The sequence below is a fragment of the Oncorhynchus tshawytscha genome, linkage group LG09, assembly GCF_018296145.1.
Source record: "Oncorhynchus tshawytscha isolate Ot180627B linkage group LG09, Otsh_v2.0, whole genome shotgun sequence".
NCBI classification, from domain to species: domain Eukaryota; kingdom Metazoa; phylum Chordata; class Actinopteri; order Salmoniformes; family Salmonidae; genus Oncorhynchus; species Oncorhynchus tshawytscha.
In genome coordinates, this window is record NC_056437.1 from 70,830,372 (window position 1) to 70,844,015 (window position 13,644).

Sequence of the window (13,644 nt, forward strand, 5' to 3'; positions counted from 1 at the left end):
ATACATGGATAGCTGGCTGCCAATAGGCCTTAGAAAACCCAAACACCTTTCAGTCAGTTGAAGTAGAGGATGAGAGATGTCAATGTTTACCTGCTGCTACAGATGGGGGACATGTGTCACTGGAGTCGTGAAGTCACGCATGGCCACTTGCCAAGTGCACATGCATAGGCCTACACGCACACACAAAGCAGGTACAAATACTCTTAAATGGATGACTTCCCTCTGTCCTTTAAGACCAATGGCAGGTGAAAACACTAGATAGGTGCCTACCACACTGCCTTCACTCCCTCATCAAATACTTTCAGATCAGAATTGAGGGAAAGGACACAAGGAAAGAACGCAGATGGACTATTGGGACAGAAACACGACACACAGAGAGGCTAGTGCACATCGGGGTAAAAATAAAGGGCCATTCTTGTGGACCAGTGCCCATGGGTACGACAGAGCAGGACAGCAGGACACACACATACCCTTGACCATTGAAGTGTTCTGATCCGATTGGCATGAACTCAAGCGTGCTTCACGGATGCTGCTTGCTGGGAGCGAATCAGAGGAGATCAGAGACTGCAGCGCAGGGTTGGAGGGGGAAGGGAACGTAACCTTCCTTATCATACTAGTTGACTGTCGAGATCACAAGAGAGGAAAACTACCACTCATAAAGTAAAGATGGCATTAAAACAATGATAACGTACCACTGATATTACTAGTATCCAACTATTGCTATACTGTATTACTATTGATATTACTATTATGCCTACTATCATTTTACAATATCTACTCTATATCAACAGCATAGCTAATAACGTTAGACGTTGGTTTACCCTCATACTAGGCTGACATTTTAGCTTGATTTATTTAGTTGTGAGAGTGGTTATTCTGGCAAGTTGAGCATTTAACTCTCTTGCTATCCTTAAATCCACCTGCTGTCAACGATGGGTGTGCACTATTCCCTGATGAAAACAGACAACAATAACACATTGATATGAATTCACAAGGTAGCCACTGGATTCAGAGAAAAATCCAACCAATCTTGTTTTCATTGATAAAGAATGACATCGAAGGCCTTGCAAATCCCAGACGATGTTATCATTGTTCCACCGTGACGTTGTTGTGTGAAGCATGCTACACTTACTGCCTGTGAGCAGCCCCTTCTCTCTCTCTCTCTCTCTCACCCAAATTAGCCATCTAATTCTATTTTACTTAATCTTTGTGTATTGTCTCTCACTCCCTCCCTCCCTCCCTCGTTTTCTCCAAAACAAAAACAAAAAGCTAGAGAGGGGACAGTGGGAGCCAGCGGGTGTTGTCTGAGGCAGCCGAATGGTCTCCAGAGCAACCCAGCGGGATTATGGGAAGCACGTCCTGTGCCCTGCCACAGGGTACAGCCCAGTACCCTGCCTGCACTACATCTCGCATAGTGGACAACTTCTTCCCATATGCAGGTCCCACTTTCTCCAAAACGTCCCCTCTGACCTGCTTTCATTTAAAAGTAATCCTTTATTAAAGTACGACAATCTTCAAACAACAGTTCCAACTAAATGAAGGGCTCTATTCAATATGTGTCGCTGAAGCGTTACAGATTCCACAATAGAAATGTGAAGGTCATTTCCGATTGGACCGACATATGAAGTGTTTACTATGAATAAAGTCTCCACTAAAGCGGGAACATTCAATAACGCTGTAAACCTGAACTTCCACAATGCAAATGAAATAGAGCCCTAAATAGTACAGCCATGTTGTTTCCAATTCAAGTTTAAAAAAAATATATATATATATTAATATGTACAGTGCATCACACATTGCAAAGAAGGGGACAATGAGTGGTGGCTGTATGTAATGATTTTAACCTCACTCAAGCACCCGTTAAATGAGGAATCATTAAAATCTGACTGCAGCTGCTGGATATAGACACATAAATAAATGGATGTACCACAACCGGTTATTTAGGTAAACAAAACGATCACAAAGACAAAACAGACAGCCAAACAAAACAACCGAACACTCAAGCCAGACAAAACAATAAAAAAGATCAACTGGTCAGTCAAAACAACGACAACCAGCCTGCAAACTTCACTCTCTGATCTTTCACCCCTCACCTTCAACTGAACCAAAGTTCAGTAATGGAGCTACCAGCCAGACAAAACAACGAGACAGACAAAACAACGAGACAGACAAAACAAGCACAGTATACCTTTTTCTCACCTCTTCCCCACTCCCATCCCCTCCCCAACCAACTATGTCCCCCCTCACCTTCACCACAGGCCAGTAGTGGGGCTGTCCCAGCAGCTTGACAATGGCAGGAATACCATAATGCAGCCGCACAGCATTCTGGGCCAGCTCAGCGTCCTGGTGGCGTGACGTCAGGTGGCGCAGGGCACAGACGGCGGGCTCAGCCACATCCTCCTTTTCTCCTGCCCGCAGCACGGCGTGGATGAGCGCCTCGACGCCGCCGCACTGCGTGACCAGGGTCTTGTTGCGGGAGTTGTTGCAGGTGAGGTTGGACAGGATCCCCGTGGCGCACGTCAGCATGTTGACGTCGTCCGAACCCAGCTGTCCCACTAACACCTGCAGCAGGCCGTCCAGACCCTCCTACAGACAGAGAGAGAGGCGGGTCGAGAATTCTTCATTTGTCCGTCCTTTGTTTGTTCATTATATGTTTTACTGTAGAACTCCAACTATGTACTGTCTCTGTAGAACTCGATGGTACCGTCTTCACCAGGGGAGAACGACTGCCTCTATGAAACCAACGAATTTCAAGGCCGACCACGGGACTGTTAGCATAAAACAGGATCTCCCATTATAATGGATGGAAAAATGATCCTCCACATGGTCAATCTTCACATTTTTGAAGACAATCATGGCACCAATAGGTGCCTTTCTAATATACCAGATGTATGTCCTTGTACCAATTATCTTAAAATCGCACACAGAAGAAGTTATAAGGATGGTTTAGTTGTGAATGGCAGCCAGCAGTACCCTGGTCGGCTTTCAACTGGAGTTACTCAATGAAATGGGGCAGCACTGAGCTTGCCTGCAACGTCACTTCCTGGAGGAGCTCAAACTGTGCATGGTACGTCCCTGTAAGACGCCATCTTAACCAACTTCATTTGGCTTCAATGCAATACGGAGTCTTCACATAGGAATAAAGGGTGTCACGTGATCTATGACTTTGTTCATTCATACTGTATATACAGTCATTGGTCTTTATAGACTCTCTGTATTAGTCTATGGTACAGTCTATGCTGATTCAAAATGGACTCTGTGGTTTCCTGACCTGTTTAGTGGCAGCATCAGACAGGTTCCTCAGGGTCCAGAGGCAGTTCTGTGTGAGGCGCTGGCTGGAGCCAGTCAGGTGCTGTCCCAGGGCCTGCATGCCCCCTGGAAGGATGAAAGAGGAGGTTAAAGATCCTTTATGGATAGGATGAGACAACACACACACACACACACACACACATACGTACAGACAAACACATAACACACACACCCACCCCAAAAACACACACACTCACCAGCTTCCACTATGGCGGGCTTGTTGCTAGGGCACACTGAGAGAACTTTGAGCACACGGCTGGTGGTCCACAGCAGTTTCTCATAATTATAGTTCCTCATGATGAAGACCAGCCCCTCAGGGCCCCCATTGGCTAGGATGATAAGCTGAGAGGAATAACAATGAAAAAAAACACTGTCATATACAATGAAATATCGTTACAGAGTTTGGACATTGCATTACATTGCAATATGAATTGTCTCAAGTATGATTGTTTGAATAATAATAGCAGTATGTGTATTTGATTGAATTATATTCACTTAATATTCAGCATATTACTGATGTAATACAGGGTATTAAAGACACTAGTATTATTATTCTAACAATCATATTTGAGACAATTCATAATGCAATGTAATGTAATGTCCAAACTCTGTAGCAATGCAGCTGAAGGTAGCCAGTGGTAAGGCCATGTACAGTGTATGTGTCTGTGTTCATGCACACACACACACACACACACACACGTGCATATGCACCCTTGCTCCCCTGCAGTGCAGCTGCAGGTGGCACTAAAAGGGATCACGCATAATCCTGACCTGCAAGTACACACACACACACATGCACACACACACGCACACACACACACACGCACACACACACACACACTCTCCCCCAACTGCAGTGAAGAGATGCAGGTAGTCCGTGCCAATACCACTATGCCAAATATGATGTCTCAAGCATTATCCACACACATACACGCTAAAAACACACACACACACACACACAGTGCCAATACCACTATGCCAAATATGATGATCCCCATGCATACACGCCAAAGACCCCCCCCACGCACCTTGCTCTCCTGGTTTCCATAGGAGAGCAGCTGCAGGCAGTCAGTGGTGATGGCCAGGAACTTGGGGTTGCTCTTTTTCAGCAGGGGCACCATCCTCTGCAGGCCGTCGGCCAGGCGCACCGCCATCTTGGCTCCCTCCTGGTGCAGTAGCAGGTTGTGGAGAGTGGTGATGGCATAGAACAGCACTGACTCCATGGGAGAACTGAGGGAAGAGGAAAGGGGAGGGGGAGGGAAATAGAGAGGCAGAGACCAGATGAAGAGAGGGAGGTATGAGAGAAATTAGCATGACCTTTCTTTTCCCAATTAGTTCCCTCTGAATTACATTTGCTTTAATTAGTTTTTTAAAATTTGCCCTTGCTGCTCTTTGTATCATTAAAAAAAAAACATTTCTCTTTCAGGAATCTGCATCTAAGTCCCTATTTGACAGTCTTGTACAGGGAGGTCTTTCCATTTGTATTTATGTGAATTTTGTTTCTGAATTAATTAAATGTCTTAATTTAGTTTCTGTCTGATGCCTCCTAGACTGTTATACAGGGTTTATACTGTGTGAACAGAGATAAAGGGACTCTCTGCCTGAGAAATGACTATGTAAAATGGCCACCACTTATCGTGAGTTTAAAATGAGCCTGGTGGTCAGGTTGAAATGATGTGCAAACCAGTTTGGCCAAGTTAATGAGCACAGGATGACACCTCATTTCTGATGGGTAATAATGTGATATGCTAATATCTTAGCCTTCAGGCAGTAGTGGACATGGTGGATTGGATACACACACATAAGCATGTACGCACGCACGCACACACACACACACACACACACACTTACACACGCCCATGCTTGCACACACACACACCACACACACATGCACACACAAATGAGCACACACAGCACGTACACAACTGCAGATGCAGAGACAGGCCAGAACAGTGTGTGCCTAAATCCCTTTATTTCTAACACTGAATTCTACCTTGCAATTCTGAATTCTACCCTATCTATTTTTCTCTCTTTCACCCCCTTGCTTTTTCTCTCTCTTTCTTTCACTAATTCACTCCCCATCAAACCACCAACCTACAATGCCTATAAAAATATAAATACATCACTCCATCCATCCATCCATCCATCCATCCATCCATGTCTATTCACCCCAACCAGTCCATTCTCCACTTTAACCATACAAGTATTCAAACATCTACCGATCCTTCTATCCACTGATCCATACCTACTCCTTCACATCAAACCATTTACCAACAATCTATCCAAACATCTACCGATCCTTCTATCCACTGATCCACACCTACTCCTTCACATCAAACCATTTACCAACAATCTATCCAAACATCTACCGATCCTTCTATCCACTGATCCACACCTACTCCTTCACATCAAACCATTTACCAACAATCTATCCAAACATCTACCGATCCTTCTATCCACTGATCCACACCTACTCCTTCACATCAAACCATTTACCAACAATCTATCCAAACATCTACCGATCCTTCTATCCACTGATCCACACCTACTCCTTCACATCAAACCATTTACCAACAATCTATCCAAACATCTACCGATCCTTCTATCCACTGATCCACACCTACTCCTTCACATCAAACCATTTACCAACAATCTATCCAAACATCTACCGATCCTTCTATCCACTGATCCATACCTACTCCTTCACATCAAACCATTTACCAACAATCTATCCAAACATCTGTCGACACTTCCCTCCCTCCATCTCTCCACTCCCATCTACCCCTCAACATCCATCCATCTACCCACTAATCCCTCCCTCCTCTCCTACCTGAGCATGCGGACCAGGGCGGGGATGCCCCCGGACTTGAAGATGGCGAGCAGGCCCTCTCTCTGGTGGGACAGGCTGTGGAGGACGCTGGCGGCACAACGGGCTGTCTCCATGTCTCCCGTGTTCTGCATGGCCCGCACCACCGCCGCCACCATCTGGGGGGACTGCATCAGCACCCGGCGAGACGCCTCTTTCCGTGTCAGCTGGTTCACGATCATGGCCGCCTTGTTGACCACCACCTGTGGGGAATGAGACGTTGCATATTTGTCCATTTCTGCGCATGCAAAATGGTGGCATTGGGTTGGTCCCCATTATTAGGTCTGCACATTTCTTTAGGATTATGGCTTTTTTTAAACGTTGCCCTTCGGTAATTCGTTGGTACACCGAACATGGTCATTGATAACAATGACCTAATCTGTCCTAATAGTCCTAATCTGTGTCCAATCTAATGGGCTCAGTCACGACCTTGACAAGCACAGCCAGAGCCACAGAGAGCTAGGAGTGTCACGACTTCCGCCGAAGTTGGTGCCTCTCCTTGTTCGGGCGGCGTTCGGCGATCGTCGTCATTGGCTTTCTAGCTGCCACCGATCCACGTTTCTGTTTCCATTTGTTACGTCTTGATTATACACACCTGGTTCCCATTACGTTACTATTATTTCCCTATTTAACCCTCTGGTTCTCATCATGTTTTGTGTGTGATTGTTCCTGGTTTTGTGTTAGTCTTTTGTGTTGGAGAGTGTTATTCCCTGCGTGGATTTATTGGCTGGTTTTGTTTTTCAGAGTAAAGTACGTTATTTTACTCAGTTCTGTGTCCTGCGCCTGACTCCGTCCTCACCTCTGCACAACTGACACTTGACAAGGAGCTAGTCAAGCATGGAACTGGATCAATGCTAGTCAGCAGGACGGTGCTCAAGTGTGAGGAGGGACAGCACACAACAGTGACAGAGTCAATGTCACTACTGAGGACATAATAGTACTTCTATAGTACAAGAGACACAGTGCCTTCAGAAGGTATTCATACCAGTTATTATTCCACATTCCTTATTCCACATTTTGTTGTGTTATGGCCTGAAATAAACAGTGATTAAATAGAAACATTTTTATCACCGAGCTACACACAATACCCCTTAGTGACAAAGTGAAAACATGTTTTTAGAAAGGTTTGCACATTTATCTAATTTACATACTTTCTAGACCCTTGGGAGCGATTACAGCTTTGAGGCTTTCTGGGTAAGTCTCTAAGAGCTTTCAACACCTGGAATGTGTAACATTTGCCCATTATTCTTTTGAAAATTATTCAAGCTCTGTGAAATTGGTTGTTGATCATTGCTAGACAACCATTTTCAGGTCTTGCCATAGATTTTCAAGTAGATTTAAGTCAAAACTGCAACTCGGCCACTCAGGAACATTCACTGTCTTCTTGGCAAGAAACTGCAGTGTAAATTTGGCCTTGTGTTTTAGGTTATTGTCCTGCTGAACTGTGAATTCATCTCTCAGTGTCTGGTGGAAGGCAGACTGAACCAGGTTTTCCTCTAGGATTTTGCCTGTGCCTAGCGACATTCCGTTTATTTTTTATCCTGAAAAACTCCCCAGTCCTAAACGATTACAAGCATACCCATAACATGATGCAGCCACCACTATGCTTGAAAATATGGAGATTGGTACTCAGTAATGTGTTGTATTGGATTTGCCCCAAACATAACACTTTGTATTCAGGACAAAAAGTGAATTGCGTTGACACATTTTTTGCAGTATTACTTTAATTCCCTTGTTGCAAACAGGATGTATGTTTTGGAGTGACCATATTACCACCACACAGGCAGTCACATTGATCTCCTTTTATGCACTCTGAACATGCTTTGGTAGTACCCAATTTTGCCATCTACCATCAGGTCCTAATAGCCTGGTACTCAGGGCTCCATTGTCCCTCTAACCACTCTGACACCCATGAAAGTGCTTCGAAAAGCACATCAAACACTTATCATCAAAACAGTAGGCCTATCGTACTTTTAAAACTCACCTCACTGTGATGATCAATTTGAACTAAGAAGTTCAACAGCAGGTTGAAACAGTGTAAAACATGATTGTTGTGGATGTTGTTTGAAAGCCTAACACAACAAAATGGACAGCCTTTCTAAGGTGATGATTAATTCAACACACATAGACTATGAGCCCAAGCCTGAAAAAATAAATTAAAATGATGATTGTGCCGTTATACAACACACAGCCTAGTGCACATTATGCATAGCAGAAAAACATAAAAAAAAACTGATTTAAGATGTCTTGGTACATAATTGCTCTAGCTTATGCTCCAAAATTAAATTAATTCGAATAATCGCCTTTGAGTGTGGACCGTATTATTATACATACTGGATGGACTGGTTACCTTATGCTACTCTTCAAAATGTCTATCCATTAGTCTTGGAGAGAACATGTAGCCAGCCCTAGGTGATGCTCTTGGTTCATTGTTTGTGCAGGGTGGTTTACACTTAGCCTGATTTTGAATAGCCTACTAATAGGGATTTAAAAAAATATATTTTCATAATTAATTGAGAGTCACATTACCTTCAGCTATACAGAATATCTCACCATTATGCATTTCCATCTCCTCCACTCTCTCCTTTATACCTTTCCTGAGCGCGCAGACGGGCTGTCAACAGTTTAGTGAAATATGTTTTGTTAGCGAAAACATGTTACTATTGATGCTCCGGAACAGATTTCACTTGGTTTCCCAAATTAAGCACTGGGGTAGCTGCAGGATCAAGGTTTGAAAGCCAATGGTGTATAGCGTTTGGGCAGAATATCACCTGTCCGGGGCTGCGAGAGCATGCTCCTCAGTGCTTGATGGGTGGAGTGATCAGTGGTTGAATCTGTGTTTGAAATTCAACTGCTCTACTAAGGGACCTTACAGATAATTGTATGTGTGTGGGGTACAGAGATGAGGTAGTCATTCACAAATCATGATCAACACGATTATTGCACACGGAGTGAGTCCATGCAACTTACGTGAGTTGTTAAGCAACGTTTCACTACAGAATGTGATTTAGGCTTGCCTTAACTAAGTGGTTGAATACTTATTGATTTAAGACGTTTTAGATTTTCATTTTTAAAATGAGTTTGTACACATTTCTTAAAAACATAATTCCACTGACATCACAAAACATTGCAATTTAATCCATTTTAAGTCATGTGGTTTGAATACTTTCTGAAGGCGCTGTACACAGTACACACTACACACTTTTCTCTTACAATAGTTACTGGATGAATCATTTCCAAATCAGCCTATTTGTTTAAACAGTGTAATTGAGTTTGATCAAAGATTGCCTCCAGCAGGCAGGAGGGGGGAGGGAGGGGGGGAACACAGGGTCATCCATTGGAAGGTCTTTCATCTAGAAATCAAAGGCCATATTTTCAATTTGATTAGCTGCATTGGTATAAAATACTTTAAAGTACTGCTTAAGTAGTTTTTGAGGGTATCTGTACTTTACTATTTATATTTTTGACAACTTTTTATTTTACTTCACTACATTCCTAAATAAAATTAGATACTTTTTACTCCATACATTTTCCCAGGAAATGGTCCAATTTGCACACGTATCAAGAGAACATCCCTGGTAATCTACTGTCTCTGATCTGGCGGACTCACTAAACACAAATGCTTTGTTTGTAAATGATGTCTGATTGTTGGAGTGTGACCCTTGACTTACATTTTATCAACTACATTTACTTTTGATACTTAAGTATACTTAAAACCAAATACGTGTAGACTTTTACTCAAGTAGTATTTGACTGGGTGACTTTCACTTTTACTTGAGTCATTTTCTATCAAGATATCTTGATAGAGAATTTTACTTTTTCCACGTCTAATTAGCTGCATCACTAACCTCTTAATATTGATTGAAGGTTCAGATTGTTTTTAATAGGAGCACGTTGGATATAGTGTTGCTTAATGCATTCATGTGTTAACGACTGTGCTTTGCGAAAATGGGATTTATAACAAAGTAAATTTTTTAAAACTCTTCGATGTTAGTTACCGCATCATCGTCGGCCAGCAGCTTGGTGAGCTCTGGCACGGCGCGAGTGGCCAGCTCGGCGTCATCCTGGTAGTTAATGAGGTGGACGATGGCGGTCTTGAGGAGCTGCGAGGGCTCAGCTAGCCGCTGTACGTTGGTCTGCTGACCCGGGTCAGTCTGAGTGGACAGCACCGCCTCGCCCTCCACCAGGGTCTCTGGGAACATGGCCGCTCTCACCCGCTGGGCCCGCGTCAGGGTGTACTGGGCCTCCACCTCTGGAGGTAGAGAGGGATGAGAGAAGGATGAGAGAGGGAGGAGAGAGGGAGGAGAGAGGGAGGAGAGAGGGAGAAGGGGGAGATCAACAGATACATGGATAGATTTATCCATAGATAGTGTTTCAAACTAGTGATATTTTGAAAGAGGTTCTAGCCCCTAGTCAGTGAGTCCCTATGTTTTCAGAAGAACCATGCCTATTTTAAGACATGAAGCCAGTCCAAACTGGCCCGTGTACGTATGTGACGGCCTATGAGCGAGTGAGTGAATCACAGCATGATTATGACATTGAATGAGTAAGTGTTGACCTATTTGTACAGAAAGAGAAGGAGATGTAGAGAGACTGAAAGAGAAGTAGAGCAAGAGGGAACAATGGAATGAGAGAGAAAGGGGGGGATGGGAAGAGAGAGGGGGAAGTGGGAAAATTAGAGAAAGGGAGAGAGAGAGAGAACTTATACCTGTAGGGTTTTCCACCAACGTGTTGGTGACGGCATACTTCTTGGCGCTGTACTCTGTGCCCTCGTCATCCCGCACGGTGGTGGCGCCTGATTGGATGCCGGAGTCGTGGGCGTAGTATGTCTGCTGCCACTCGGCCACCTTCACCGAGCCCTCTGTCTCGTTCACTGGGAGGAGAGGGAGAGAGAGAAGTGAGAGCGAAAGAAAGAGTGAGAAGCGAGCGAAGAGAGGTAGAGAGAGAGGGAGAGAGCAGAGAGAGAGAGAGGTAGGTAGGTAGAGAGAGGTAGAGAGAGAGAGAGAGAGAGGTAGGTAGAGAGAGGTAGAGAGAGAGAGAGGTAGGTAGGAGAGAGAGGTAGGTAGGTAGGAGAGAGAGGTAGGTAGGTAGAGAGAGGTAGAGAGAGAGAGAGAGGAGGAGAGGTAGGTAGAGGTAGAGAGAGAGAGAGAGAGAGAGAGAGAGAGAGGTAGGTAGGTAGAGAGAGGTAGAGAGAGAGCAGAGAGAGAGGGGACAGGTTGGAAGAGTGACATAGCGTCGGTAGGTAGAGAGAGGTAGAGAGAGAGAGAGAGAGAGAGAGGTAGGTAGGTAGAGAGAGAGAGAGGTAGGTAGGTAGAGAGAGGTAGAGAGAGAGAGAGGTAGGTAGGTAGAGAGAGGTAGAGAGAGAGAGAGAGGTAGGTAGGTAGAGAGAGGTAGAGAGAGAGAGAGAGGTAGGTAGGTAGAGAGAGGTAGAGAGAGAGAGAGGTAGGTAGGTAGAGAGAGGTAGAGAGAGAGTTGTAGGTAGGTAGAGAGAGGTAGAGAGAGAGTTGTAGGTAGGTAGGTAGAGAGAGAGAGAGAGAGAGAGAGAGAGAGAGAGAGAGAGAGAGAGGAGAGAGAGTAGAGAGAGAGAGAGAGAGAGAGAGAGAGAGATAGGTAGAGAGAGAGAGAGAGAGAGAGAGAGAGAGAGAGAGATAGGTAGAGAGAGAGAGGTAGGTAGGTAGAGAGAGAGGGAGAGCAGAGAGAGAGGGGACAGGTTGGAAGAGTGACATAGCGTCTAATTATCACTTTTCCCAATCCTAGAACCTGGATTAACCTTGTGACAGGGTGGATACGTAGAAATAGTGTGATTGATTGACTGAGAGCCAGTGGTCCGTTGTTTCCCCCAAGACACTATATTTATGCTCAGCCACTCCGTGGACGGTTGCCAGTGTGTTTCTAGGGTACAGCAGCACCGTGCTCCAAACTTTGGTTCATCAAGGATGGTTCTTTGCAGATTAAACGATGCCCGCGAGTCTTCAACAAAATACTTACTTTGCATGGACATCATCACTGTCCAGTCTCAAAACTGGCCTTTGGAGAGAACTTTCTGGAAGAGAGGAAAAAATAGAAAGAGAGAACATTAGGCCATGAATCATGGTCCTGTGTGGCGCAGTTGGTCGAGCATGGCCCTTGCAGCGCCGGCGTTGTGGGTTGGTATTTTGGTATTCATTAGGATCCCCATTAGCCGCTGCAAAAGCATCAGCTACTCTTCCTGGGGGACCGGTACGAATAAATACGAAAATGTATGAAGTCACTACTGTAAGCCGCTCTGGATAAGAGCGTCTGCTAAATGACATGCATGGGAAAAACAGCCATCAGAGAGCTAATACTTCTGAAGGAAAAAAACAAATGCATCCAGAGCAACTATACATTACAATGTCCTTATTCCTGCGGGATAACTCAAGGAAGAACAATGGAGCATCTACTGTATTAACTCATTGTATACCTAACTAGAATATGATCCGTTTGGTAACAACCGAAGAGTTCTAAAAACACCGTTGGCTGTTTATTTGTTTGCCCAATGCTTACATGAAAGTGACACAACTAAACTATGACATTCCAAATGATGTAAAATGTCACAGTAATGTCGATATAATATTAAGTGTCCCCATAAAATCGAACTGGGTTTGTGCAGCACGACAGTAAGGACTGAGAGTGGCGTAAATGGGACAGACTCCCTATCCCGTCCCTACGGTACAGCCCGACCCAAACTACTGCAGGGGGGGGGGGACAGGACGGTGGGAGAGACGGTGACATTTAAGAAGTGGTGAGCGTCTCTCCCTGAAAAGGGTTCTACTTTCCGTTTGCCAAACAATGCTTAATTCATGACTATAATTAGGCCAATGGTGGAGATGAGTGACAGAGGGAGGAGGGTGGCGGTGGTATTGCAGAGAAATAATCCAAATGCATTATGGGAAAGAGCATTGTCCCCTGCTGTTTGTGACAAATACTCCCCAGGAGACAACAGAGAGGTTTTCTGCGTGTTTGTTGCTGACGTAAATAGCTGCAAAGTACTTGCTGGAAGGAGCTAAATCAATTATTGACCCTAATTTTGGGAGGGAAATCTTTTTTTTGTTGCTCTCCTCTGGGCTAATCCATGTCTGAATTGGCCATTCTGCCAAATAGCTCAGATCTATTTGCTAACCACTTACTGAACAACACATAAAACAAAGTGATAAATACATGATGAGTGATCTAGGCTACTTGGAATGTGTGGTTGTGTGGAGCGCAATATGAGTGTGTGTGTGTGTGTGTGTGTGTGTGTATGTCCACTGTCCATGTATCTGATGCTGATCTTGTTCAAAGTGAGATATCTAAAACTCAATATGCTAGCCTATATATAAACCACATTTTCTCCATACCGAATGAGAACTAGCTAAGAAATGATGACAAATACGACTCTTTAACTGAGCTTAAACTGACTGGAAGGCAGACGGAGAACAAAACAAATGAGCAAAGCGTAACTGCTTTTC

The 13,644-nt window shown here is 44.3% G+C and overlaps 1 protein-coding gene across 4 annotated transcripts in view; it reads right to left on the reverse strand.

Annotated features, from left to right (window-relative positions):
• Positions 1-13,644, reverse strand: part of LOC112258563 (junction plakoglobin-like) — a 60,313-nt gene that overhangs the window by 11,444 nt on the left and 35,225 nt on the right. For all 4 annotated transcript variants that reach the window (XM_042327336.1, XM_042327339.1, XM_042327337.1 and 1 more), the window contains exons 2-9: positions 12,164-12,218; positions 10,884-11,048; positions 10,174-10,427; positions 6,140-6,378; positions 4,338-4,539; positions 3,507-3,651; positions 3,272-3,375; positions 2,248-2,586 (exon numbers count right to left, since the gene is read on the reverse strand). In XM_042327336.1, coding sequence (XP_042183270.1) covers positions 2,248-2,586; positions 3,272-3,375; positions 3,507-3,651; positions 4,338-4,539; positions 6,140-6,378; positions 10,174-10,427; positions 10,884-11,048; positions 12,164-12,179 — 1,464 coding nt within the window. In that variant the 5' untranslated portion in view covers positions 12,180-12,218. The remainder of the gene's footprint in view (positions 1-2,247; positions 2,587-3,271; positions 3,376-3,506; positions 3,652-4,337; positions 4,540-6,139; positions 6,379-10,173; positions 10,428-10,883; positions 11,049-12,163; positions 12,219-13,644) is intronic.